The sequence below is a fragment of the Pomacea canaliculata genome, linkage group LG5 (genome assembly GCF_003073045.1).
Source record: "Pomacea canaliculata isolate SZHN2017 linkage group LG5, ASM307304v1, whole genome shotgun sequence".
Classification (NCBI taxonomy): Eukaryota; Metazoa; Mollusca; class Gastropoda; order Architaenioglossa; family Ampullariidae; genus Pomacea; species Pomacea canaliculata.
This window is the reverse complement of record NC_037594.1, coordinates 29,730,468-29,754,792: the sequence shown is the minus strand read 5'-3', so window position 1 is coordinate 29,754,792 and position 24,325 is coordinate 29,730,468. Positions and strand designations below refer to the sequence as shown.

At 46.4% G+C, this 24,325-nt stretch overlaps 1 protein-coding gene across 1 annotated transcript; it reads left to right on the top strand.

The window, feature by feature from the left end:
- The first annotated feature begins 1,547 nt into the window (after positions 1 to 1,547).
- LOC112564638 lies at positions 1,548 to 22,231 on the top strand. The gene is made up of 8 exons (XM_025239593.1): positions 1,548 to 2,582; positions 12,529 to 12,762; positions 14,320 to 14,540; positions 15,391 to 15,556; positions 17,227 to 17,358; positions 17,652 to 17,720; positions 17,941 to 18,019; positions 20,625 to 22,231. The coding sequence occupies exons 1-8, from the start codon at positions 2,489 to 2,491 to the stop codon at positions 21,334 to 21,336; spliced, it is 1,707 nt and encodes a 568-aa protein (XP_025095378.1). The 5' UTR covers positions 1,548 to 2,488; the 3' UTR covers positions 21,337 to 22,231.
- Positions 22,232 to 24,325: the final 2,094 nt, after the last annotated feature.

Sequence of the window (24,325 nt, the reverse complement as noted above, 5' to 3'; positions counted from 1 at the left end):
AGGAAAATCGTTTTTTAAAAAAAAACAAACAAACAAACAAACTCTGTAAGCGACATATATAGGAGTTCCATGCTGTGCGATGTGTTTTATGATCAGTAGAACAGCGCAAGTACATCTGCTTTTGCAGTGTCAGAGGGCTCAGCAAGGTGTAGTATCCGGGTGGCCAGTATATACATGCAAGAATGCAATCGTTTGTCTGGGTGGCTCATTTACTGTTCAGTCACACACTTAGTCCGAGGCAACCTCATCGCAAAGAAATGAATGTGCTTGCAATAAGTTGCATGTTATGCCCCTTGCAACTTCGCAAATTCTTCGTCAGTAGATGAACTGGCTGCTTGCCATTTGAATTCTGTGAGCGAATATGATGTCTGTGTTTTGCCAGCGGCATGGTGGCTTGGGGTGGGGACCGCGGGGAACCTGGCAGCATCTTGGTACCAGACATAGAAGCTAACATGCGCTGACAGGTCATTGTTAGAGACGGGTACAAACTATGGGTGGAGTGGCTAGATGGCTTCTCCAACAGATAATTAACCGATAGTTGCTTTGGTTTTATGATTTCTTTGTGTGTGTGAGTGGGGGGTAAATGAGTGAGTGTAAGTTTGTGTGTGTGTGTGTGTGCACGAACTTATATCTTAAATACTCCATGCTGTGTGAATGTGCGTGCCTGCTTTCACGGTGCGTGTATGTGTGTGTTAGAGTATTAGAGAAAGAGCAAAAGAGAAAAAAAAGAAGACAGAAGAGCAGGACGAGAGAGCAAAATGAAAATATTGCTTGTAGGATTCAAGTGCATTACAGAAGAGTTAACCATAAACTATGCAGAGTTGCTCCATCCAAACTATTTGAATGATTGCCCAGAGAACAACTGCGCATCGTCAGGTTGATTTTGCGTACGTATGTTTGTATAAAAGGAGAGAGAGAATTAGAAACTACAGACTCACAGAGACCACAGTCTTTTCTTACTCATGTATCAATCATGTGATACACTTATATCAGGAAGGCACGTGATCAGCCATGCGATACACAATCAAACCTCTTTATTCATGCACGCGCGTGTGTTTGCTGAGGTGAATGTGGGCGGACGATATTAGCAGCCACATGATCCGACATACAGACAGACAGACAGACATGAAATAAAGGGTGGCGGAAAATAGTGTATACGAAGCCAGCCTTTCACAAAGGGCGTGTCACTGAAGCCAACAATTAACAGGCGAAGCAAGGATATAGCGACTTAGTATAACAGCTGCTACAAGCCTCTGTTTTGTTCCCTCTCTCTCCCTCTCCCTCTTCCCTCTCCCACTCCTTTTCTCCTTTTTCGTACTGATGCGCGCGGACGTTTTGTGAGACAAAAATGTATAATAGACTTCTTAAAGGTAGCAAGTGTTAACTCTTACACATACGTTATTAGAAAAGGATTTTTATTTTGATTGTTGTTGCACGGAGAGTGAGGACCAGCATTCACACACTGTGCAAGGTCAGAGGTCACAGATTTATGTAGGAAATCAGGGTAAAGTCGAGGGTAGCAACACCGGATGAGAGGAAAGGAAATGGAATACGAAGCGTCGAACAGGCATTGTACAGCGGACCACCGCCACCTTCACAGTCTGCACGCGCACGTGTGGGTGCGTAGTGTGCGTGCGTCAGGCGCGTGGACGTCTCCAAGCTTGGTGCATGTGCGTCTCTATTCACGTGCTGTCGCTCCCACGCGCGTTTGAGTATCGTCGAGCGAAAGGTACAATTCATTGTTACGAAGGATGCAACACCTCGGTGCAAGCGTTCCCACTTCTCCGACCTGCTGTCATTTACCGCACGCAGAACTGACGTCCCACCCACCACCCTGCTACCCTGCTACCCGCCAGACGTAATAGTATCTATTCAGTCAAGTGGTTGTCCCCCTCTACCCTGGGATGTTGCCAACGAGAAGCAGAAGATAACAGACGTGAGCACCCACCGCGAACGGCGGAGCAGCAGCAGCAGCGCAGCACAGCGCGGAGTTGGCGTTGCTGCACCTCCTGGCCGCGTCCCACCACTGCCGGCGGCTGGCCTGTGGTAAAGGGCTTGCTAGGACCTCTTCCCTCTCTGTAACACCAGGTTGCAGGCAGTGGTTCTGACAGCTTGTTCGTACTTCAGCGACACCATCACGAACCCACAACAGTGCGGCGCAGGGCTGCTGCGCTTCATTAGCGATGGTTGCCTGCGGTCAGGCACGGAGAGGGTCTGGAGGTGAAAATTAATTACAGTTTGCTCCACTCGTTGGGGTCGCAGTGTCTCCGTGTCGGTGTCGCAGACGAAAGGAAGCACCTGATCCCCATACACACCACACACACAGATGGGCAAGGCAGAAGGTGGCGATGAGAGACAGGCTGGAAGTGTGGGATTCCACAGTCTGACGCCCGCCTGCTGCAGTGTGGCGATGGCGCAATTGTCTGCGCGCGGCGTCCAAACAAACAGGTTACGAGGCTAGAGGTCATCCTGGTGCAGCCTGTCAGCAATGATGATGACCTGGCGGTTCACCTGGCGGCTCACCTGGCTGTTGGGCCATACGTTCGTCATCTGGACTTTTCTCTGCGCTTTACAAGCGACAGGTGAGTGGATCGTTCCTTTCCTCGCATCAAAAGACATTCTCGCTCTTCTTGCTCGCTACAACGGACGCAGGCGCTCTGCAGGTGGTAAACAACTTTTGTTCACTTTACCTGTAGGAGCTTAGGACAAGGGCTTTTGTAAAAATACCGGTGACCTCTAACGAAGCGAAACCAAATACATGATCACACACACACAAGGAGCAGTTCTTTGTACCAACAATGTATGTCAAACGTGCATGTGTGTGTGTGTGCTTATGGGAGTTGGGGGGATGCTGAATGATGCCTTGTCTCTGTTCATGCATCTCTCACTCAGTAGAATCTACTCACAATTCTGCAATAATTTTATTTTTTATCTCTGACTGTTAAAAGAAGGCCTGGTGTTTCTGATTACTGCCCTCTCCCTACAGTAACCAGTCTGTCAGTCTTTCCTGTCTTCCTGTCCAGCGTGTACACATTCTGCTAAACAACACTCAACAGGTAAATGCTGCCTACACTAAAATGCCAAGTGAAGCACAAGCTGAATGTCAAATTCCACAATATATCAGATGGCTGTCATCTGGTTTTAAAGAAACCATCTTTGTCGAAGTATATCTCGCATGTTCTCCAAACTGCTCACATTTGTGCTTTTGTTACACATCCACAAGAAAACAATGAGCCAAGCAAAACACACTGGACATTGTGTGCTGATCTTTTCTCAACCAGTTAAATCTGAGGTTTCGTGTGTTAATTGGAAAAATAATAATCCCATTCAGAAACACCTATTTATTGTAAACAAAGTCATGTACAGTGAAACTGGTTAGAAGTCTATTGCTTTTTCTCGTTGACAATTATTTCTTTATCCGCTTTAGAAATACAGTTTCATATACGAACATGAATATGAACACAACAGCTAACACTTGCCGCCAACACAGAAGACATTCTCCAAATGAAAATTTCTACAGCAAACAAAATCTTCTCTCTTGAAAGACGACACTCTTCCATAGTCGTTAGCAATAAACGCTTGATGTAACGGAATGGAACAGCGTAGTTAGTTCTCACGTGACAGACATGGCGGTTAACAACAACAACAGCAGCAGCAGCAGCAACAGCAACAACAGCAGCAGCAACAACAACAACAACAACAACAACAACAACAACAACACCACAGCGCGTGTTTTACGTGGCGCACACTCACGTTGATCAAGAATCATGTTAGCGCCAAAGACAAAATACAAGGGATGGAAGGAGAAACAACTATGTAGTCAACTAGTTAAAGACAAAGATTGAAGACAAAGAGGAATCAACTAACAAACAATAATTATTGTGACCCTTCGCTTCTCTGTAGGCTGATGGCTGCCCGACCCCTGCCCTTCATATTCCTATTTGATTTACCAACACGTCTCTTCAAATAAATTCATTGTGCTGTGAGCTCTGTGGATCACCATAACAACATTAAAATGCGGTTCATACCCAGGACAGAAAGGTCAGGGTCTTTAGCCTGTCAGACACCACTGCTGTGACCTTTGTTCGTGCCCCGTCGGTATATACCACTCATACCTTAGCAATACAGCCGGGGTCAAAGGTGTGTGACCTGCGAGTAGGTATCCTGATGGTCCCTCCATCAATAGTATACACGCGCATGCACAGAGGGGAGACAGAGACACGAATGCAGACATCCACCTCAACATGTACGCACCATACACGCACATAAACTGACTCACAACACACACACACTGTATGGCTATTCTCCCTCTCTCACACACAGCCTGTATTGCTATTGTACACAGTTATACGAGCATTCTCTCTCTCTATCTTTCTCGCTCTTTCTCTCTTTCTCTCTCTCACACACACGCGCATGCGCGCGCTCACCACTTAAATACCAAAGTGCGACCTCCAGAAATGGTATGAAGGAGAGATAGAAGGACTGTTAATTATGGTGTGCAGCCAGCAGTTCGTCCTGCTAACCCCTTTGTTTTCCATCTTGTCCCTTGAATGAAGCTCCAGGTGCGATGCTGTTCGGACAGTTTATGTAACGAAGTACCTGGCCAGTGGAAGTCTCATCAAGAAAGTCAAGCAAACGATAGTCAGAGGTCACTGACAGCGATGTTGACGACTTCCGTGTTAACCAACTTGCTTGCAGCTGTCTTAAGATGTTGGCTATGACAGGATATGAGCCACTGAACTTACCTGAGAATAGTTAAAGGTCTAAGGGAGAGCAACATGGCTTTCAATGATGAATACCTTTGTGAGGACACGGTTTTCTTAACGTCTTCTGTACATGGTCGGTTCTGAGAGAACACAGGAGGGTTCTCTCTCAAAGTTCGAAAAAAATGGTATCTGGCACTGAGCTCTGCCAAATCATTTATTTATTGTATTATTTATTGTATTTATTTTCTGTTCTTGACGGGGGATGCACTCTGGTAGATCTTTAAGTTCGGAAGTAATGATGTGATAGGAAGGTGTGGGCGAGTTCAGGCGGTAATGAGGTCATCGCTGAAGGTAATCAGCTCACCTGAAGGGAGGGATCATTGACGGAACTGGCAACAGTCAGTACATTTCTTACAAGTAATCGGGAGATTAAGGTGAAATAATCAGTGATGCACATGTAGCCTTCAACCACGTGTAACTTGTTCCTGATAAAACACAAAGTCGCTTAAAGACGAATGTTGGCACGATAGACACATTGTCCTCACACGTGTTGGCAAAGATTTTAATCGTTTCTTAGCTGTCAACCTTAAGGAACATGTTGTGAATGCAGCTACAAATTACTCGAACAATTCATATTTACAATCGTCATACCTAGTAACCAGATTGTTTATAATTGCTGTAACTTTATTTTGTGCTCCATGACATGTAGGAGCTCATGTAGCTGGTGTGGCTGCTCTATAATACTTGCACAAACCTGTAATACTCAAACTTTCAAACCCAATAAACAAAATGGTGGGAGGAGATAAAAGAAAGCAGTGCTCTAAACACAATCAAATACGACGACAACCTCAGATGATCAAGGAGAGGAATTTGCTTTCTGCTTATGTGAGGAATAGGATGTTTGTCCGGGGCTTACCTCACGACCTACACTGTCCTTGTGCACACAAAAGTGCACACAATAGGTATCTCAGGTGTAACTGTAAACATGTTATGTTTTGTACAGAGTTAGGGTTTGAGTATACGAGACTGGCACTTCTGTAAATGAGAGGGTGAGGGGTAGAAGCATAGAAAGACAAAGCGACTTCTAGAAAATGTTCGGCATCATGTCCTCAGTTCCTCGTAAAGCGCGAGCTCCACATCCTCGTCAACATGAACTCATAACTCGAGATCGTGATGAGCAATGAAACATTTCAACATAGGTTGACCTATTTGTGGAAGTGATCAAGAAATAAAGATCTTTTCAGAAAGATGTGTGTGTGAGAGAGAGAGAGAGAGAGAGAGAGAGAGAGAGAGAGAGAATAAAGCAACATATCTTTCAGCAAACTATGATCAGATGTTAGACGGTTATCAAGATAACAATCAACTTTGAATGAATGACGACAAACGTCACCAGGATGTCATCTAAATGTTTTGAAGATATTACAGGGGCGAGAACCACAGCAGCAATAAATCGAACGAGTTCTCTCTTCCTTCATCCGTCTGAATTCTTGACATTCTGTCTTCACAACAACCGCCGTCAAGTGATACAAAGCACTGGTGAGCCTTCAGGGATTGAGATCCCACCCCGGATACCCACGTCTCTCTCAGTGGAAGTGCTAGTCGTGACATTTGATCGGAAGCTGGGCATGCGCAGTGCCAGGTTCCGGGCCAACTTGACACGGTGCATCTGCTGTAGGCTTTATAAACACGGCCATGTGCCAGAGATACCTGAGCGGATAAACTCCACCCAGCACACTCATCCGGAACGTGAAGCGTCTCCATGAGAGAGAGAGAAGGAGAGAGAGAGAAGGAGAGAGAGATGGAGAGAGAGAGAATGAGAGAGATGGAGAGAGAGGACAGAGAGAAGGACAGAGAGAGAAGGAGAGAGAGAGAAGGAGAGAGATGGAGAGAGAGAATGAGAGAGAGATGGAGAGAGATCGAGAGAGAGAGAAGGAGAGAGAGAAGAAAAGAGAGATGGAGAGAGAGAGAAGGAGAGAGAGAAGGAGAGAGAGAAGGAGAGAGAGAAGAAAAGAGACATGGAGAGAGAGAGAAGGAGAGAGAGAAGGAGAGAGAGAGACGGTAGTGTGATCTGCTGTCAGTGTTTACGATACTTCCTCCTTTACCCGAAGATTCCAGAAGTTTCCGTTAAGCTCAACGTCTCTCCCGTTGTGCCGCAGTCTGTTTGTGGTTTGCCGAAGGAGGGAGCGGGAGGGTGTTGATGCACTGAGGTGTTGCTGGCCCCGAGATGGTAGTGATGAGGCCCAAGCTATCAGGGACTTGATCGCCAAACACTACAGGCAGGCTCGCCATTATTACAGTAACGGCACGGAAAGGCGCGCATGTGTTTGTTAGTGCGCCTGCATGTATATTCATGCTTGAGTGACTCTACAGCCCAATCATGCGGCCACACGTCCTCCCGCACTCACTCCGCCTCCTCCGTTTGCTGGTCGTGTCGGTATAACGCTGGCCACGCAACGAAAATAAGGCAGACACTTCCTTTTGAAAAGATGTTTCAACAAACTCATTTAATGTCAACACAGTAAGCATTGCATACTAGTTCGTCGTTATTTATGCGTGTGTGTGTCCGTTCGTCCGTCCGTCCGTCCGTCCGTCCATCCGTCCGTCCGTCCGTCCGTCCGTCCATCCGTCATTATTACCAATTGTCAATACGCAAGAGATTATAAAGACGGAAGGAAACCTTATCACAGAACTCACAAGTTTTGTGCTTAAGTTCGGAAGTCGTTTTAGCAGCAATATAAGGACACAGTTCAGTTGTCCTGGTGACTGCAAATAACGGCAATTAACGGCAATTAACGGCAATGTGTGGCGTGAGGGGCGCCGAGTGTTGCAAGTAGCCTTAAATGCAGAGTGATCGTGGTGCCTGTCGCCTGTCAAGTAGTTGCGTGTGGCCGCCTGTTGAAGACAACACCAGAAGAGTGGCGGCTGATGTAGTGGTGGATTGACAGTGGGAGGAGGGCAGGAGGCTGTGGATGACAAATGCACACACTGGAAGAGCTGTGAAGAGTCTCCTGACGCGATCGCTCCTCCTGTTGCGACAAGCGGGCGACAGGTCATCTGGACTTTGCCCACTGAAAGATGCTCACACTTCACTCTGAGAAAATAAAACAAACACCTCTCCTCTCGTGAGTCGAAAGTCTTTAAACATCGAGGCGCGGTATAGAAAGATAAATAAGAGAGAGAGGAGAAGATTCATTCTGTCATGCTGGATAATGGAGATGTTAACATCGTCAAGGTGAGAGATAATGGGGTGGGAGGGAGACTTCAAAGTGTATATTATCTTCTAACGTGACGTCACAGGTAAGAGATCATTTTGTGGACAGGCGAAATGATGATATTAAAAAAATTACTTCGTGAAGAGCATGATTTAGTTGCTTATCTTTCAATTTTTTGTAAACATTGAGGACGGGAGGGGTGGGGGGGATTCGGTGTTTCACGCCGAGCCAGCGACTAAGACTACATCACAGCAAGCAGTCAGCACTGGAAACACATGCCACATACAGAGAAAGAACATCGAGCCCGAGACAAGAGTTGAACCCAGGACAGCCAACCTTCACTGTGTTGGTGACAGGCGCTAACCGTTGCCCACCGGACCTTGTAAGCAAGACAATCATTTGAAAAACTAATTTCACTAGGGTATGTCTTTAAATAAGCAATCTGCTATCATGGATTATCCTGCGAGCAATCAGAGTGGACTCAAGTACTTTTGCTTGGCAGAATCTTTGCGGAGGACGAATGACAAAAGGATGTGTATTGCCGCTAGATGGAGATGTATGTCACAACAAGCGTAAGCGTGGGAACTGTTCTACCACTACAACAATAATATCCATCCCACGACAAACGGCATTACTAATACATCCACCATTGCTTTTGTTTACCATGTAGACAGCACACAGTCGACTAAACCATCCAAAGCAAAGTAGTGAACAAGTAAGCAGACATCGTTTAACGGTTTGTCCTTTCCGGCAGTTATTATGTCTACCATGGGAGGTGCACAGGAAGAGTACCATAGGATGCTGCACTTCACCCAAACCTTTGACATTTACACGAGTTTATCAAAGGGTTGAGAGATGTGAACGTGCGTGTGTGTGTGTGTGTGTGTGTGTGTGCGTGTGTGTGTGTGCGCGCGTGTGTGTGTGTGTGCGTGTGTGTGTGTGTTGTGTAGTGTGTGTGCTTGCGTGTGTGTGTGTGCGTGCGTGTGTGTGAAGGGATGGAAAAGCAGGGTTAGACCTGGAAAATAGTATAACGACGAAGTAAATAGAATATTTTTGAGGCCGGTCATTATCGATGTTTAAACTATCAAAATCTATTCACTCACACATTTTCCTATCATCTGGTGTTGACACATTTGTGCCTCGCTTCACTTGTCGCCCGCAGTCCCTATGAACTCAGCAAAGAATCTTCGTAGCATCTGCTAGTATTTATATGTGGATGGGTGGCTTTTCCGTGAAGGTTTTAATTTTGCAGGGTTCGCCTACACCCAGCAACCCACGTGTTTAATCTGCCCACAGTGAGCTGCAGCCCCCGCTGTTTGGCGAAATCAGAAGCCTGAGGTTCCAGTCCGCTCTGTGGCCAGTCTTTGGCAAGATATGTGCCAGGGTGCAAACTGCTCTTATCGAGACATAATGGCTTTCTCCATTCCCCTCCCCAGCTTCCGGAAGTAAGCCATCGGCCTCCTAATGTGTGAGGTTGACCCCTGACCTAGAGAGATAGCGGCTATGGCGGGCATGAAGGCACATCACTAGGGAGGCAGGAGACCTGCCTAGTATCTTCAGTTGCTGGTTGTTATCATATGAAACCTAATGGCTTTTTTCCCAACGGTAGCCATAAGACGATACAGGCTTTAAAAAAACTCCGAGAGCTATTCGGCTTTGAGGACAAGAGGATGATGGTTTGGGAGGATAAGAATGCAGCACATTCGTCGTGTGAGCCTCTCCTGCCTGTCTTGTGCTTTCATCATACAGGGATCATCTCCAGAAGGTTAACAACACGCTCATCTTCATAGCACAAGGTTCGAAAGCTTCATCAGTGGAACAACTGGCAACTGTCTTTGTCTCCCCAGCAGTAGACGGGTACCTGGTTTATGAGCGAACCTAAAGGAAGAAATAGAACTGGGCATCACCAGGTACATTCAGTACCTTAGAGGCGGTGAACCATAAACACTTTACCCTTCCCCTCACCATGCGTGTATCTGTATATGTAAACGCCCCACTTTTCTAAACTATTTACTTTTGTAGAATGAGAAGATATACGAAATCCATTGCACTCCATTCACAGAAAGTTTCGTATCCCCAGGAGAAATAAATTTAAATGGTTCACTGTATCAAGGGATCGAGGTGAGTGGAAGGTAAAGCCTAACTTTATCTACCGTCACCTTTACCTTGCTGGACATCAGGTAACTATTTCTCTGACAGAGGAGACAGAGGCTCCAGCGACCTTTTGATTGACAGTGGAGCGACTGGCAGCCCAGGCTGGTGAGATGCTGAAGGAATCATCAGGCCCTTACACGTAAATTACAGTCACCTACCATCAAGAACTTAATGGACTCCAAACACAACTTTGCAGACAGAACTGGGATTGGTGCTACTACCGGAAATACTAGTGGTCTCAGAGCCACGACAAACATCCGGCAAGCAAAATGAATCAGATGGTTAGAACAGTGATGTCTGTGACAAATTCCCCGGAAACAAGTGGTGGCTTTGATAGGAAAAGCCACACATACCAAGCGAGTCAACCAAACAACACATACATGTCTAGTCTTGTCAGCGGCTGACCTTCTGCAACATCCTGGCCACCATTGCAGGCAGTCGTGTCCAGATGACCCCTGACCTTGGCTGTAGCTGTGCTTCTCACTTTTATCTTATACTGGGGCCAAGTTCAAAGATTATGTATTATAATGTGTTTGTCTGTCTGGCTGGTCTTGACACGCAAATGACCATCCACTACCGCGAGCAACTTACATGAACTCTACACAAAGCTCTTCAGTCAAAACTGGGAAATGGCAAACTGTTGTTACCTAGCAGCCAGAAAGTCACGTGTGTGTGTAGATTGTTTGTTTATTCGTGGCTGTAACGAATGTAACTTCATCTGTACAATCGGTTGTCTGAATAATAATAATAATAATAATAAATAAATAATATGTTAATTTGTATAGCGCTCCTCCCCCACCGTTAAAAGCGGGCTCAAAGCGCTCTACGAAAAATAACAAATTGCAGTCGGAATTCACATGTGATTTACATGCCTATAAACAAGTGTGAATTACATGCCTAAACACTGTATAAACAAGTGTGAATTACATGCCTGTAGACTCTATAAACAAGTATGAATGACACGCCTATACACTGTATGACATAGAGGTGTGTACAAGGCACTCACCATCTAAAGGTTGGTCCTGATGTTAAGACAACCTATGAAAGTGCCGCCTTAGTCCCATTTATTTATTGTTTGTTTCGCTGGTTGGTTTGTCTCACGACCTGAATGTAAAGAGGGAGGACAATGAGAGGTGAGGCGCCATTTCAGGCTTTTGTCCTGTGGACTACATCCTGGATGTGCACAAGTTGCTTTGAATCAAACATCTAAAGGCTGCAACTCCCACAGTAAAAAAAATACTTTTGTGAAGATAACTGGAGACCTGAGATACATGCAAGGTGGTAAAATTCTGCTCAACTTGACACAAAGTGCACGTGCACTCGCCAACAGCTGAACATCTGTGATGTCTACTTGTTCAGCACAAACCGTGAATGCTGGGAATTGTGCTGAGCAATTTATGACAGGAATGTATGAGGAGGGAGAGTGCAAGAGTGGGGACGGCTGAGAGAGAGAGAGAGAGAAAGATGAAATAGGAAGTTTATTAAAATAACAGGAAATAAACAGTGCACTGCTATTATTGTAATAGGATGATTGCCGGTGATTACCTGCTCACACGGCCATTTCACTAACCACTGCTGATTGACTAACCTTTACTTGCTGTCCTTCAGCTGCTTGGCTCGACACCCACAGGCGGCAACTGCTTGCGAATCGTGATTTAGTTCATGTGGAACTTCAGGGCATGTAGTGCTCGTATGTGTCTGCAACTTTCTTTTTTTTCCCTTTTTTAATTCATTTATTTATATCTGCTGTTATCTTTCATGTTCAGTTATTTCTTTTTCTTCCTTTCGATGACTTATCAATTTCGTGATAAAGTTTTTCTAGAAAACTGCATTATTCTTATTATTACTACAGAAATGATTGCCATGACACTTGTTTGCAAATTATCCACGACACAAATTAACAATAGTTCGTCAATAATGAGATGTCAGTTGCTGAATGCAGAAGTGACGGGGTTACCCTCCCAAGTGAGGTCAACACCACCTCGTTTGCAGTTTGTGTCGGCTGCACAGCCATCGTCAGGGTTAGGCTGTTGGTATCTAATCGGCTTCTTTGCTGCCATCCAGTTCAGCTTCAGGTCCGCTCCTCTAATTACTCCGCCCTCCGCCCTCCGCCCTCCGCCCTCCGCCCTCCGCCACCCGCCACCCGCTCAATGGCGCAAGACGCTCACATGCTCAGAAATAAGGTGTTGCTCATCAACTCTTGGCGTCCTCATCCGGCTGCTTCTCTCTCCTTCCCTAGAATGTTTTGATGCTAGTGTTTGTTGCTTGAACTCAATCATCATCATCATCATCATCATCATCATCATCATCATCATCATCATCATCATCATCATCATCATCATCATCATCATCATCATCATCTTGTCATAACTGCCTCTCTGTCCCGTACCGACAGTACCTTCACCTTTTTTTGTAACTACACCGCCATTCAGTGTGTGCTACCTGTGCTCGTGCAGGACACCAAGAGGACTGTGACGTCACCATATGCAAGGACAAGGACGAGCCGCCGCTCACCTGCCCACCTGGCTCACTCCTGCTGGTGCGCAACGTCACCAGCACCCACCACACCACCCACGGCGCCCTGCTGAAGAACCTCAAGCGAACTTGCATGGGGCGGACTGCCTGTCCCACCAGACTCTTCTGCACGGAGAGCTACGGAGCCGCTGACGTCACGTACGTGTGTGTCCGTGGTGAGTGGGACGCTGACGTCACATGCAGTGTGTTTGTGTGCCCGTGGTGCTGACAGTAACGTAACAGTGTGGGAGGGGGTCATGACGAGCGGGGGGGGGGTGACCACTAAAGTCACGTGCGCGTGTCCTTGGTGAGTGTGAAGCTGACGTCACGAACGTGAGTATCCACGAAGAGCGTTGACGTCACATGGAGTGAGTGTCTGTGTTGTGGGGCGCTGACGTCACACGTAGTCACGTGGTCATTCGTATATATATATACACACACGAAAGTAAATGGCAGCATATTGAGAGGTCCGCTGCTTAGCAACCAGCTACACATAATTGGGTCACCAGCGGGCTGACCTACAACTTTAGTGGGTAAGTGGTTGGAGGGGGTGGGATCATTAGCTGCATTTTTGTGGTCGACACAATAGTCACGAATACGCTCGTTCTTAGCCGCCTAGGGGCCCGAAGCATAGGGCAAGTGCGGGCCGTGGACTCCACGATCGTTAGTTACCATGATAATCAAAATGGCGGGCCTCTGACCACAATCAGTAGCGTGAGGCACCATCACATGCCTCGTCTGCCTCCTAAACACAGTCAAATAACTTCACGAAGAATGAAATGTATCTTTCACTTCTAGACTACAAGAATAATAAAAAGGCATAACAATGTATGGTGTTGTACTGAGCCCCTAGCGGCAACAAGATCGGTCCTGCCGCACACAGCGACACCTAGCGTCTATGAACAACGACTTTCTAGAAACTTCGACACAAGCATCAGGAGCACGAGGACTAGGAAGTACGGTCGCTATCGTCAGCGTCATCAGAAAGTTCTCCGAGAGAAGCCCTCTCCACATTCCGGTAACCCTGGTCCCTGCTGGAACTGTTTCCAGACCCCGGTGGAGTTGCATGAAGTTTACTCAGCCACGCTTGGCTGCAAATGTGTTGCCGTCGCCCCTGACAACACCAGACAAGGGGCAGAGGGGTGGGGTGGGGAAAGTTGAGTTTTATAGGCGCGTGCTTCGCGAGGGCAGCAAGGCTGTTACCATGGAGTTTATATGTAATGTAACTCCCTAGCTGCCACGTCACTACTGTAGTGTAACACGTGGCCATGACGTCACAGCAAGACTTCCGTCGTCAAGCAGTTATCTGCTCCTCAGGGTTTCGAGAACATCCCGATAACGAGAAGATGTAAAGTCCGTAATCATTGCATTCCAGAGCAGGAGTAATGCACATTACCGACATTACATCGCGCTATTGAGCACAACGCAGTGAACATGTGACAGAAATGGAAAGAAGACAAAAATGTAGACAACTCGTCCTCATAAAGAGGCTTCAGTGTATGTTTAATACACAAACACACTAACAAAACACACAAACACACACACACACACAACAAACAAACACACACACAAACACACACACACACACACGCACACACACACACACATGTGCTAAAAACTCTACAATTTCAAGTAGTTTTATGGATGAAAACCTAGGACATATCGCGATATCTTGATGATGCTCTTTGAGTATATCAAACTATATCGATGTATATTGATCTCATGTTGAGCAGCCAGTCGGATAGAGGAGAACAGCTGCACCCAGTCCGTGGTCAGGGTGAAGGGTCATCAAGGCTTCATCCAGAGTCCCGGGTACCCAGCAGCTGTGACGACGCGAAGATGTCAGTGGAACATCACACCCGACACTACTCGCAGCGCTGTCCACGTCTTCCTCCACGACCTCTCCGCCACCCAGCGGGTACCCGAGCCGTGCGACAGCGGCCTGAGGATCTCGGTAAACGACTGTACTTCTAGTTGTTATTACAGCTGTAGTCTTATTGCCTGTATTCTGTATTTTAGTTGTATTTTGTTGATTGTATTCTTTATTTTAGTTGTATTATTATTGCTTGTACTTTCTATTTTAGTTGTATTATTATTGCTTGTATTCTCTCTTCTAGTCGAGCAACAGTTTCTTGTGTCGTTTTTCTTTGTAGGATTCCCTTGTCCCAGTTTTGAAAAAGGAATAAAACCAAACGGCTCTGAATGAACTTTGGCTGTGAGCTAGGGAGGTTTATTGGTGGGACTTAAATTTGTGGTAGAATAAACAAGTAAATAATCTTGTCTATACACACTGCAAAGTTAGGTAACTTCAGGTAATGTTCTACACCATAGCACAACGACATCTTCTAATCTTTGAATACATTGCCTTTTGTTTTTCATGCCACTGGCTCTGTTTACACCTTGTCTGTGCCTTCATTCATGCACCCGTACCCAGGATACAGTGCTTGCAGTCTTTCAACAAAGTATCCAAAGACAGAGGTTGCGGAGCCACAACCACAGTCTTCTTTATTTAATTTCTTCTCTCACTTTCTTTCATCTGAGTGTGGGTAGTCTGCCGCTTAAAAATACTTTACAAGGAAAGTGAGAACAGGGAAAGAAGAGAATCAGAAGTGAAGAAAGGAAACAAATTTTGCAGAGATGAAAGACAAACAAAAGAAAGAAACCTGAAGAAGTATGCAAATTGAAGAGAAATCAAAACCGAACCGAACCAGTCCAAACTGAGCCGAGCTAGGTCGAGCGTGTCAAACTAAACCAGTCCTTCTGTAGTTGATAAATATATTTGATAAATAAATTGTAATGTGCAGGCATACAGCTGTGACACACGCACACAGTACAACAAGCTGCTATGTGCTGACGAGGGGAGTCGCCAGGCGACTGAGGATGTCAGCAGCCTCCTCGTCTCGTGCGGTCCCGTGGACATCCAGCTGCACTCGGGCCGGCAGCAGCTGCGCTTCTGGGTTTCTTTTAAAGGTAGGCGACACTTCCACCTGGCTTTGGTGACAGCCTTCTGTAAAGTTAATGCAAAGATTGAGTCGGGTATCCTTATCTCAACAGGTCGGCAAGAAACCATCTTACACAAATATACCGTGCTTTGGGCAGCATGTATACATGTATATATATATCTATAACAAAACACTTTGCTTGGTGCGGGTGGGTGGGTAGGCTCCCAGGAAGGTGACTGATTGATTCTGCAATCGCCTTTCTTGTCAAAACACATTTTCATCGAGAGAGGAGACAGATTTCCAATGTTTACGGCTGCTAAAGCAGAAAGTATAACATGTTTGGGTTTTCAGAAGATATTCTGGTTTGTAAGAGGGCAACAGACAGGTAGTGGGCGTGTGAAAGTAAAACTTCGTATTCCGATGCTTCTTCTGATAGTAAACCATCTGAATTAGTCTAGAAAGAGCAGCACAGTTACATTCATCAAAGGTTTTCCTGGGCAGACTAAGTGTGTTCTCTGTTTCTCTGTGACAAACTATATCCTCCAGCTCTCTCGACAGCAGGTTACCGAGGATACAGCGAGTTTAGGTTCCTCAGCTTTGAAATTAAATTAATTGGCAGTCTTGTGGCTTTTTCCTCACTTTCTTTGTCTCCTCGTATTCTCTCTGTCTGTCTGTGTGTGTGTGTGTGAGAGAGAGAGAGAAATGGGGAGAGAGAGAGGGGAGGGGAATGTGTGAAGATCCTTCTCTTGCATTACTTCCCCTTCGGTGATTGCCTGCTAAACACAACAAAGAGAAATGGCGATATAAGCACTATAACAGATTTAACCATCAAAGATTTAAAAAAACAACAACAGATAAACAAACAAACCGCCGTTGACTATTGAATAGGTCGCACAGGGTGGGGACAGGCACAGTGTTTGCGAACCAAACCGTCATCTCAGCTAATGTTTCTTTTTCTTTCTTTTCTTCTTTTTTCTTTCTTTTTATCGCTGACATCACTACCACCATCACCATCTTTCTCCTTCTCATCATCATTTCGATAATTTTCCCACGACTGAAGCGCGCCCGCCTACACGGTTGCCAACCTTGAGGTCGTCATCGTGTTTGTCAACTGGATCCTGGTACTGACGGTGCTGACAGCCGCGCGCGTGTGTGTGCGTGCGTGTGCGGTATGTGTGTGTGTGTGAGTGTGTGTGCGGTATGTGTGTGTTGTCTGTTTGCGTGTGGTGTGTGTGTGAGTGACGAAGGACACAAGGGAAATGACAAGAAGCTCAGTTTCCGCTGGATCAAGATCCCGCACCCACGTGGGAGGCGCATCGTGGCCGGGGACTCGCCATCCTGTGGCGGCCTGCATGCGCGGCAACATCAAGCTGTCACTGGCGGCACCATGGCGGTCGTACCACTGCGCCTGTAGCCGAGGGTTCAGTCGTGTCCCTGCTGGAGGCCGAGCTCTCACGAGAAGTCAGATCCGTTTGTTTTACTGAGAACTGAGTGCTGTCCGCCTCGCGGGACTGGAGTTCAGATTTGTCAAGTGCGCCATTCATTAGCGCGGTCACTTGTCGAATACGAGGCAGGTGGGAGACATTCTGGCTGGCTGTGTGGCAGGCCTGGACATAGCAGGCTTCGGCCGCCGGCCCGCGGATGTATCGTTGTTTTTATTCTTTGATGACTTGACTGCTCATGGCGATCGGATTTCAGTGACCGACAACCAGGTGCCAGAAGCAACATCCTCCGTCCTTTGGGAGGCTGGACTGGTGGTGCTGTGTGGTGACAAGGCGTCGGCAGGCAGGGTCGTACCCTCCCACCCGGAAATGAATGCAACTGTGAACAGTAAGTTTTGTTGGGTAAATTACACCTACAGGTTGTCTTTTTATTTCAGTTTGACTGACTATTTGTTGTCTCTGTTTTTTCTGGCTGCTCCTTCTCCGCGTTTCATTGGTGTGTGACGTGTATGCATGCTGATGAATGAAGGTGAAAAGGTAAGAGAAGATGTCAATGAGGAGGAATAAAGTCTTGCGCTGCATGCAGTGAGTCCTTCAGTCGGCAGTCGTGTTACATTTTCTGTCAGCAGTGATGTAGGTCAGTGTGAACTCTGTAACGTTTGCTCTTCCGGTTTGCTGCAGGCACAGCGACCTCAGCTTCCGGAGTGTCGACTGCAGGAGGAGAGGGAGACAGAGATCGCACTTTGCTGTGTGAGTGCCTCACATGCCATGTCTTTGTCGTCATAGGCAATCACTGTGTGGTAATCGTTCCCCTCGCCACCCAAAACAACCGATTGAATGTTCGTATCACAAGCATCTTCATCTGATTTGTTCCAGAAATAAAGCAACCATTGTCTATCTGTAACTTAGATACTGGCTTTACCTAGCTTCAAACAAGAGGAGGTGATGATAGTTGTTTTCTTCCTTTCAGATGTTTTAATCGTCTTGGTGGTTCTGTTTGGAGTTTTCACGATCATTCTGTCAGGCATCCTGATCGCAGTTTGTATCAGGTATGTAACACACAGGCTTTGTTTGTTTTGTTTGTTTGTTTGTTTGTTTGTTTGTTTGTTTGTTTGTTTGTTTGTGTTTTCATGCCGTGCTCGCAACTATGGGTATATCATGTAAAAAAGGTTGGGGAAAGCATTAAAGGGGTGTTGAAGCCCAAAATCTTTACCATCACACCAAAAACAAAACAGAACTATCAGGATATAAAAAATTTTAATTTGCTGGTAGAGCCCTATCCTCTTTAAAAAGGAAAAGATTGCCGCCGATGGGACGGACCTAAATAAAGAAAATAAAGATTTTACTGTAAAAACACACAGGCAACAGCTGCCTTAGTTTACATGCAGTGAAATACGTTTAATGACATTTCATACAACATGCACAAGGTTCAAGACTGCATCCTCAGTCACAAAAATATATAAAAAATTTGTACTTTGAAAACTAAATAATAATAATAATAATAATAATAATAATAATAATATCGTCATTCTTCATTTATTGATAGCTCTTTTCCATCAACAAAGGCGGTCGCAGGGCGCTTGAAGTCGCACAAGCACGGTAGTCAACAAGCATAAAGTGCATCTTAAAACTTATTCATCCTCATTCACATCAGAGCTCTCTCTCTCTCTACTTTCCACTGGAACCTCTTGAGCAGAGGACATTCCTTATTTCCGATTGTCTTGAAAAAAAACCAAAAGACATTTGATAGGCCCTTCTTTACACACGATTATGGACGAACCTTGACCAAGTTTCGCAAAGTTTTTGCTGGATGGTTTTATGGACGTTTGTCCACATTTGTCTTTTAAAAGAGCGACTTCAGGAGAATTTCTTGTGAGTACTATAACCATCATGTCTTTGTACAGGAACTATTTTTCGCTGCTCTCAAGTTCCGTATACATCTGTCTTCACACAACCTGACAAATATTTTACACATTGTGACTATTTGTCATAATATTTGTTTTATATCCCCTTCACGTATAGTTGCATAGGCAGTAGTCAGATTGTCCGTTGACCTTTGACCATAACGGATACATACTGCGAAGTACAGTGCAGCAACGTAGGTGTCGCTGTGCAGCCTCTGTTTGGAGTGAAACCTGATGAAAGGGAAGTTCCGCCAACCAGCGGTCAAGAGAGCGGGGAAGGAGACCGTTACATCGCGTGCAGTGCGTGACATGTGATGGAGATGACGAGAGTCGAGTTACACACACAAGTCTGTGGCCATGCTGGGCACAGTGGAGATGCACCGGCAACCACCACCGGCAAACACGACTGGCAAACACCACTGGCACCTTGTTTACCGCAAAGCGACCCCTCCACTCACTATCATCACATCTATGTATGACTCACGTGAAGGGTTTTGATTGTCATACTTTACTTTCTACCAGTATATCCTCAAGTCTTTACACACACACACGCACACACACACGCACACACACACACAGGCACACACACAAACAGGCACAAACACACACAGGCACGCACGCATACGCATGCACACAAGTGCACACCACAGATATTAATCTGTTGCTGAATAGCTGTTGTCATTTAGACGTGTTTTCTCCATATACTAAAAATCATTTGTTTTTCATTCGAGAGTAGTGCACGAACACATTTACATGTGAAGGTCGTCTTGACAGAGAGAAAAGATTGCCGCCTGTCGAGGACGACTTGGCAGAGCCGTTGGCCATGTGCCAGGATGCAGGAGAGATGCCACGTGGATTGGTCGCCACGCAGTCACAAGAGACTGGCTGTTGAGCCTCGATGTTAACCTGAAGATGATGAGAGACCTGAGCTTTTTGTACTGTGATGCAAACGCTTTTCTTGCTAACGGGGATATTCTTTGATGTTATTGTCAACCTTTTGACCTATGGCTTCCTTTGAGCCATGCTCACTCACAAGTGACATAGCAGTGAAATAGTGAAATAGTTTGCTGTCCCTTCACTAGACTGACAGACTGACAGCTCATGTGCAGGAACACAGTTTTGACAGGAAGGAGAGATAAAATTGCTGGGATGCCATCAGCCATGCAACATTCTCTCTCTTGGTCTCTCACTCGCTCTCCTTTTTTTTCTATTTGGAGCCAACAGCAACAGATGGGGAAAAAAATAAATATAGAAATAAACATGCTCCATAGCAACGTACACTTACCAGACACAGCGTACGACAGAGGTGTAATGGAAACAAATATTCCCGCCAAGGTTTTGATAGGAATGGGACCGATGACGTGGATGTGCCGAGGTTTCAATCGCTTCCAGATTCTCCACCCCTAAACATCTATCTTGCCACACCACAACAACCACAGCCACTGATTTATTAATGAGCGGGATTCATTCACAATAACATAACCGTGGTGCATTAATACTGATTTCACAAATCTCATCGGAAAATTGTGACGTCAGAGAAGTAAGCTTGTTGATTGGCCAGTACCTCATTGACGATAGACACACTCTTGTATTGGCTGGCAACATTTAGTGAACATTTTTGCGGAATCTTTCATGTTCATTTTTTTTTTTTTGATTTGGACTAGTCGAGAACGCTAGTAGAACAGACTCTCTACTGTTCCACTACAACTGAAAGCATTCTGATTGGTTGTTTTGCTTTGTTGTCGCGCAGGCGTAGACGTCCGCGATTGATTGAGCACGTGTACGCGGTGCCCACGTCCTGCGAGGGCAACAGTCTGCTGGGGGAGGGTATGTACCGGCGGACCCCCAGCGTGGTGCAGGTACCCCCACGGCCACGGCTCCACGAGCACTACTCTGACGTAGCAGACGCCGTCAAGAACAGTCCCCCTCGTGACGTCATGCCGGCCTCGCCTGGCTACGCCGAGGTGGAGCCCCGTGACGCAGACGTCAACCCCAGCAGCAGCGGCAGACCGCGGTTCCAGTTCCGCGTCCGACAGCGCAGCACGACCCCCAGCACGTCCAGCACGACGTATGAAGAGGTCAACCCCTGCGTCATAGCCACCACCGTCGCCAACAACAGCAGCAGCGGCGGCTCCCCATCCGTAAACACGAAAACAGAAGTGACGGCTGCAAAGCGCACGGCGCAGGCCTACGTCAACGCACCGGACAGCGCAGACGACTCGGAGGAGAAGGTGGGAGGCAAGGACAGCAACATGAACGACAAAGGCAAGTCCAAGGCCGTGGTGACCAGACTGACCACCAACGCCGGCCCCCACACAGGGCTGAAGGGACACAACCGCCCCAACCAACGACTGTATCCCCTACAGGAGGGGCGTGTTGCGTCCCTTATATCGTCGCTCAATAGAAACAAAGACCAGTCCACCAAGGACAGCACCAAAGGAGAGCAGAAAGAAACTTTGTGATATTGTGTTCCGTCTGGATTGTTCAGTGTCTGATAGAACTCGCCAGCTCGCGCCTTTCATCTGCAAGACTTCAGTATTTGCTGACGTGTATGTAGATGAAGACAGCACAGGTAAACACACACGTACACACCGACACAAGTATGTAATGATGGTGTACAGCAAAAACAGCTGTGTACGGAAACAATGGTCAAAATAAACACACGCGTACTCGTCATTGCCACCACCACCACCACCACCACCACCACCACCACCACCACCACCACACCACCACCACCACCACCACCACCACCATCATCATCATTTTGCAGAACAAACTGAGTCAGCATATAATTTCAAGCCGTCCTGAAGCACTAACCCTGACACAAGTGACAATCGTTTCTGTGCCGTTGTCGTTGTTGGTGTAGTTGTAGCTCAGCACTCGTTGGCCACGTGACGTTGGACAAGTTGTTATTCTTGCAGATGTTTGTGTGACGGCACTTCACAGGTTTGCTGAGTTGACAAGTGTTTGGAGAGCTTGCTGCTGGTCAGTGGAGTGAATGTCGTGGGATGCTCACTTTCTGTGAGGTTCAGAGGTCGCCAACCCGTTCTTCGTGCGGATTCTCATGGACTACATGCGACATCTGTCAAGAACCTCATGTCCTCATCTCACCTCTCGGTCGTCACTGTTGTCGTTAATGATGACCAGGGCGAGGCCATGGTGTAAGGTCACATGAAATGATTCAGAAGAAGAAGGAAAGAGTGTTTGTATATGTGTGCACCCGTGTTTGTGTGGACGTGTACCTGTGTTTGACTTCACGTAAGTACGAATCTGAGGTCATGGGTGCGAGCCTGCGCACCTGTCTTCAAATGGCTGTATTTATAAATGGCAATAAAAGGCAGAGTATGTCAGTATTAATCTTGTGCTTTCTGGTCTTTCCATGGGGGCGGGGTGTCTGTCGAAACAACATTTGCTGAACAACAGTTGCGTTTGTCAAAGTCTTCAACTGTTGCAGGCCCAGAGGAAAGAAATGTACACTTCAGTTTTCCGTTAACTGTACTAAATATAGCAACTTAATAACAATAACAATAACAACAATCATTCCAGAACGTCTCAAAGGGCTTTACAGAAATGATACCCAGAAGTAAACTGAATCACCAGCAACCCTGCAGCCATGTTGACACATAACAGACACGCTCATTTCTACAACACGAAGTAAACACAGACACACTTCAGAAATACTTATAGAAATGGCGGAATGAGTCAGAGGGGAAAGCTTATACACTATATAATGTATATAGTGTATATAGTGTATGTAGTGTATGTAGTGTATATAGTGTATATAATGTATATAGTGTATGTAGTGTATATAGTGTATATAGTGTATATAATGTATGTAGTGTATATAGTGTATGTAGACAATATAGTGTATGTAGTGTATGTAGTTTATATAGTGTATGTAGTGTATATAGTGTATATAGTGTATATAATGTATGTACTGACTAGCCCACCCGCTACTGGCAGCCAGTGAAGATGGCGAGTAACGGGTGATACACGCTCACGCTCAGATGGTGTGCAGATGAGACGAGCAGTAGTCTGGACCTTGTGAAGTCTGTCAAGAAGATGCTTGGGCATGCCAGCCAAAAGAAAATTAAAGTTTTAGCTGCATCAGTGGTGACATGATGACCAATGGTGTTGATCCTACAACGATTAGCGGTAGCGATTCTGCAGACACGAGAAATATGATGAAGGAAAGTCAGACAGATGGAGACTGACACTTAAACTGCTGACAGAGATGGGAAAAGGAATAGCAGAGCTCTTTATGAACAGACACCGAGGGAGAAAAGGACACAAACAGTATTGAACCCAAGACAGACACCATATCTCCTGACAGAAGCATCTAGACACCATTCACACACACAGTCTGGGTTCTGTCGATGTCACAGAAACGGAAACAGGACCAAGCAACATCACCAATGCCAAGAGAGTGCTGCAGTCTGTGTGAATGTATAAAATGGTCAACATAAAGGCAGCTGACAAGTCAGCAATGCTTTGTCATCAGCAGCACTAGGGAGTAGATGACGACTGTTGATAACATGACATAACTGTTTAGTGCTTTTGCAAATAAGAATTTTTCCAGAATAGAAAGTTGACTGCAGGGTGAGCAATGTCTACAGCAATGTCTACAGCAATGTCTACAGCAATGTCCTGGCCGCCTGAAACATCTGAGTGTGCACAGTGAGTGTAGCGACTGGTCACTCCTCCTTGTTCTCATGTACCCTTGTCTTTCACAAGCTCAGGACCCAGGGTATGTACCCAGAACAAAGGGGGAGACCGGGGACAGTAGTACGGAGAGTACGGAACAGCTCGGTGATGGTGGATTCAGGGAGGATGTTGACTTGTGGGTCAACCTTCACAGCCTCCATGTCTAATGAAACGAGGACACGCACCTTCACAAGGAGGTTTGGTCCGGTCCACTGTGTACAACACACACACACATGGTCCACGACAACACATGGTCAACGAGCGAAGACTTAAGAAGAAAATCTCCCTCTCTGTAGACCACCCTGTAGTCACCCTGTAGACCACCCTGTAGTCACCCTGTAGACCACCCTGTAGACCACCCTGTAGTCACCCTGTAGACCACCCTGTAGCCACCCTGTAGCCAGCCTGTAGACCACCCTGTAGACCACCCTGTAGTCACCCTGTAGACCACCCTGTAGACCACCCTGTAGTCACCCTGTAAACCAACCTGTAGTCACCCTGTAGACCACCCTGTAGCCACCCTGTAGCCACCCTGTAGACCACCTTTTAGCCACCTTGTAGACCATCCTGTAGCCACCCTGTAGCCACCCTGTAGACCACCCTATAGCCACCCTGTAGACCACCCTGTAGCCAGCCTGTAGACCACCCTGTAGACCACCCTGTAGCCACCCTGTAGCCAGCCTGTAGACCACCCTGTAGACCACCCTGTAGACCACCCTGTAACCACCCTGTAGCCACCTTGTAGAC

Bases quoted from the DNA above. Each gene is read 5' to 3' on its own strand.
- LOC112564638 (XM_025239593.1), top strand. From the start codon at position 2,489: ATGATGATGACCTGGCGGTTCACCTGGCGGCTCACCTGGCTGTTGGGC. The intron at 17,359-17,651 runs GTAAGTTTTGTT...GGTTTGCTGCAG, and splicing joins AATGAATGCAACTGTGAACA to GCACAGCGACCTCAGCTTCC. The intron at 17,721-17,940 runs GTGAGTGCCTCA...TCTTCCTTTCAG, and splicing joins CAGAGATCGCACTTTGCTGT to ATGTTTTAATCGTCTTGGTG.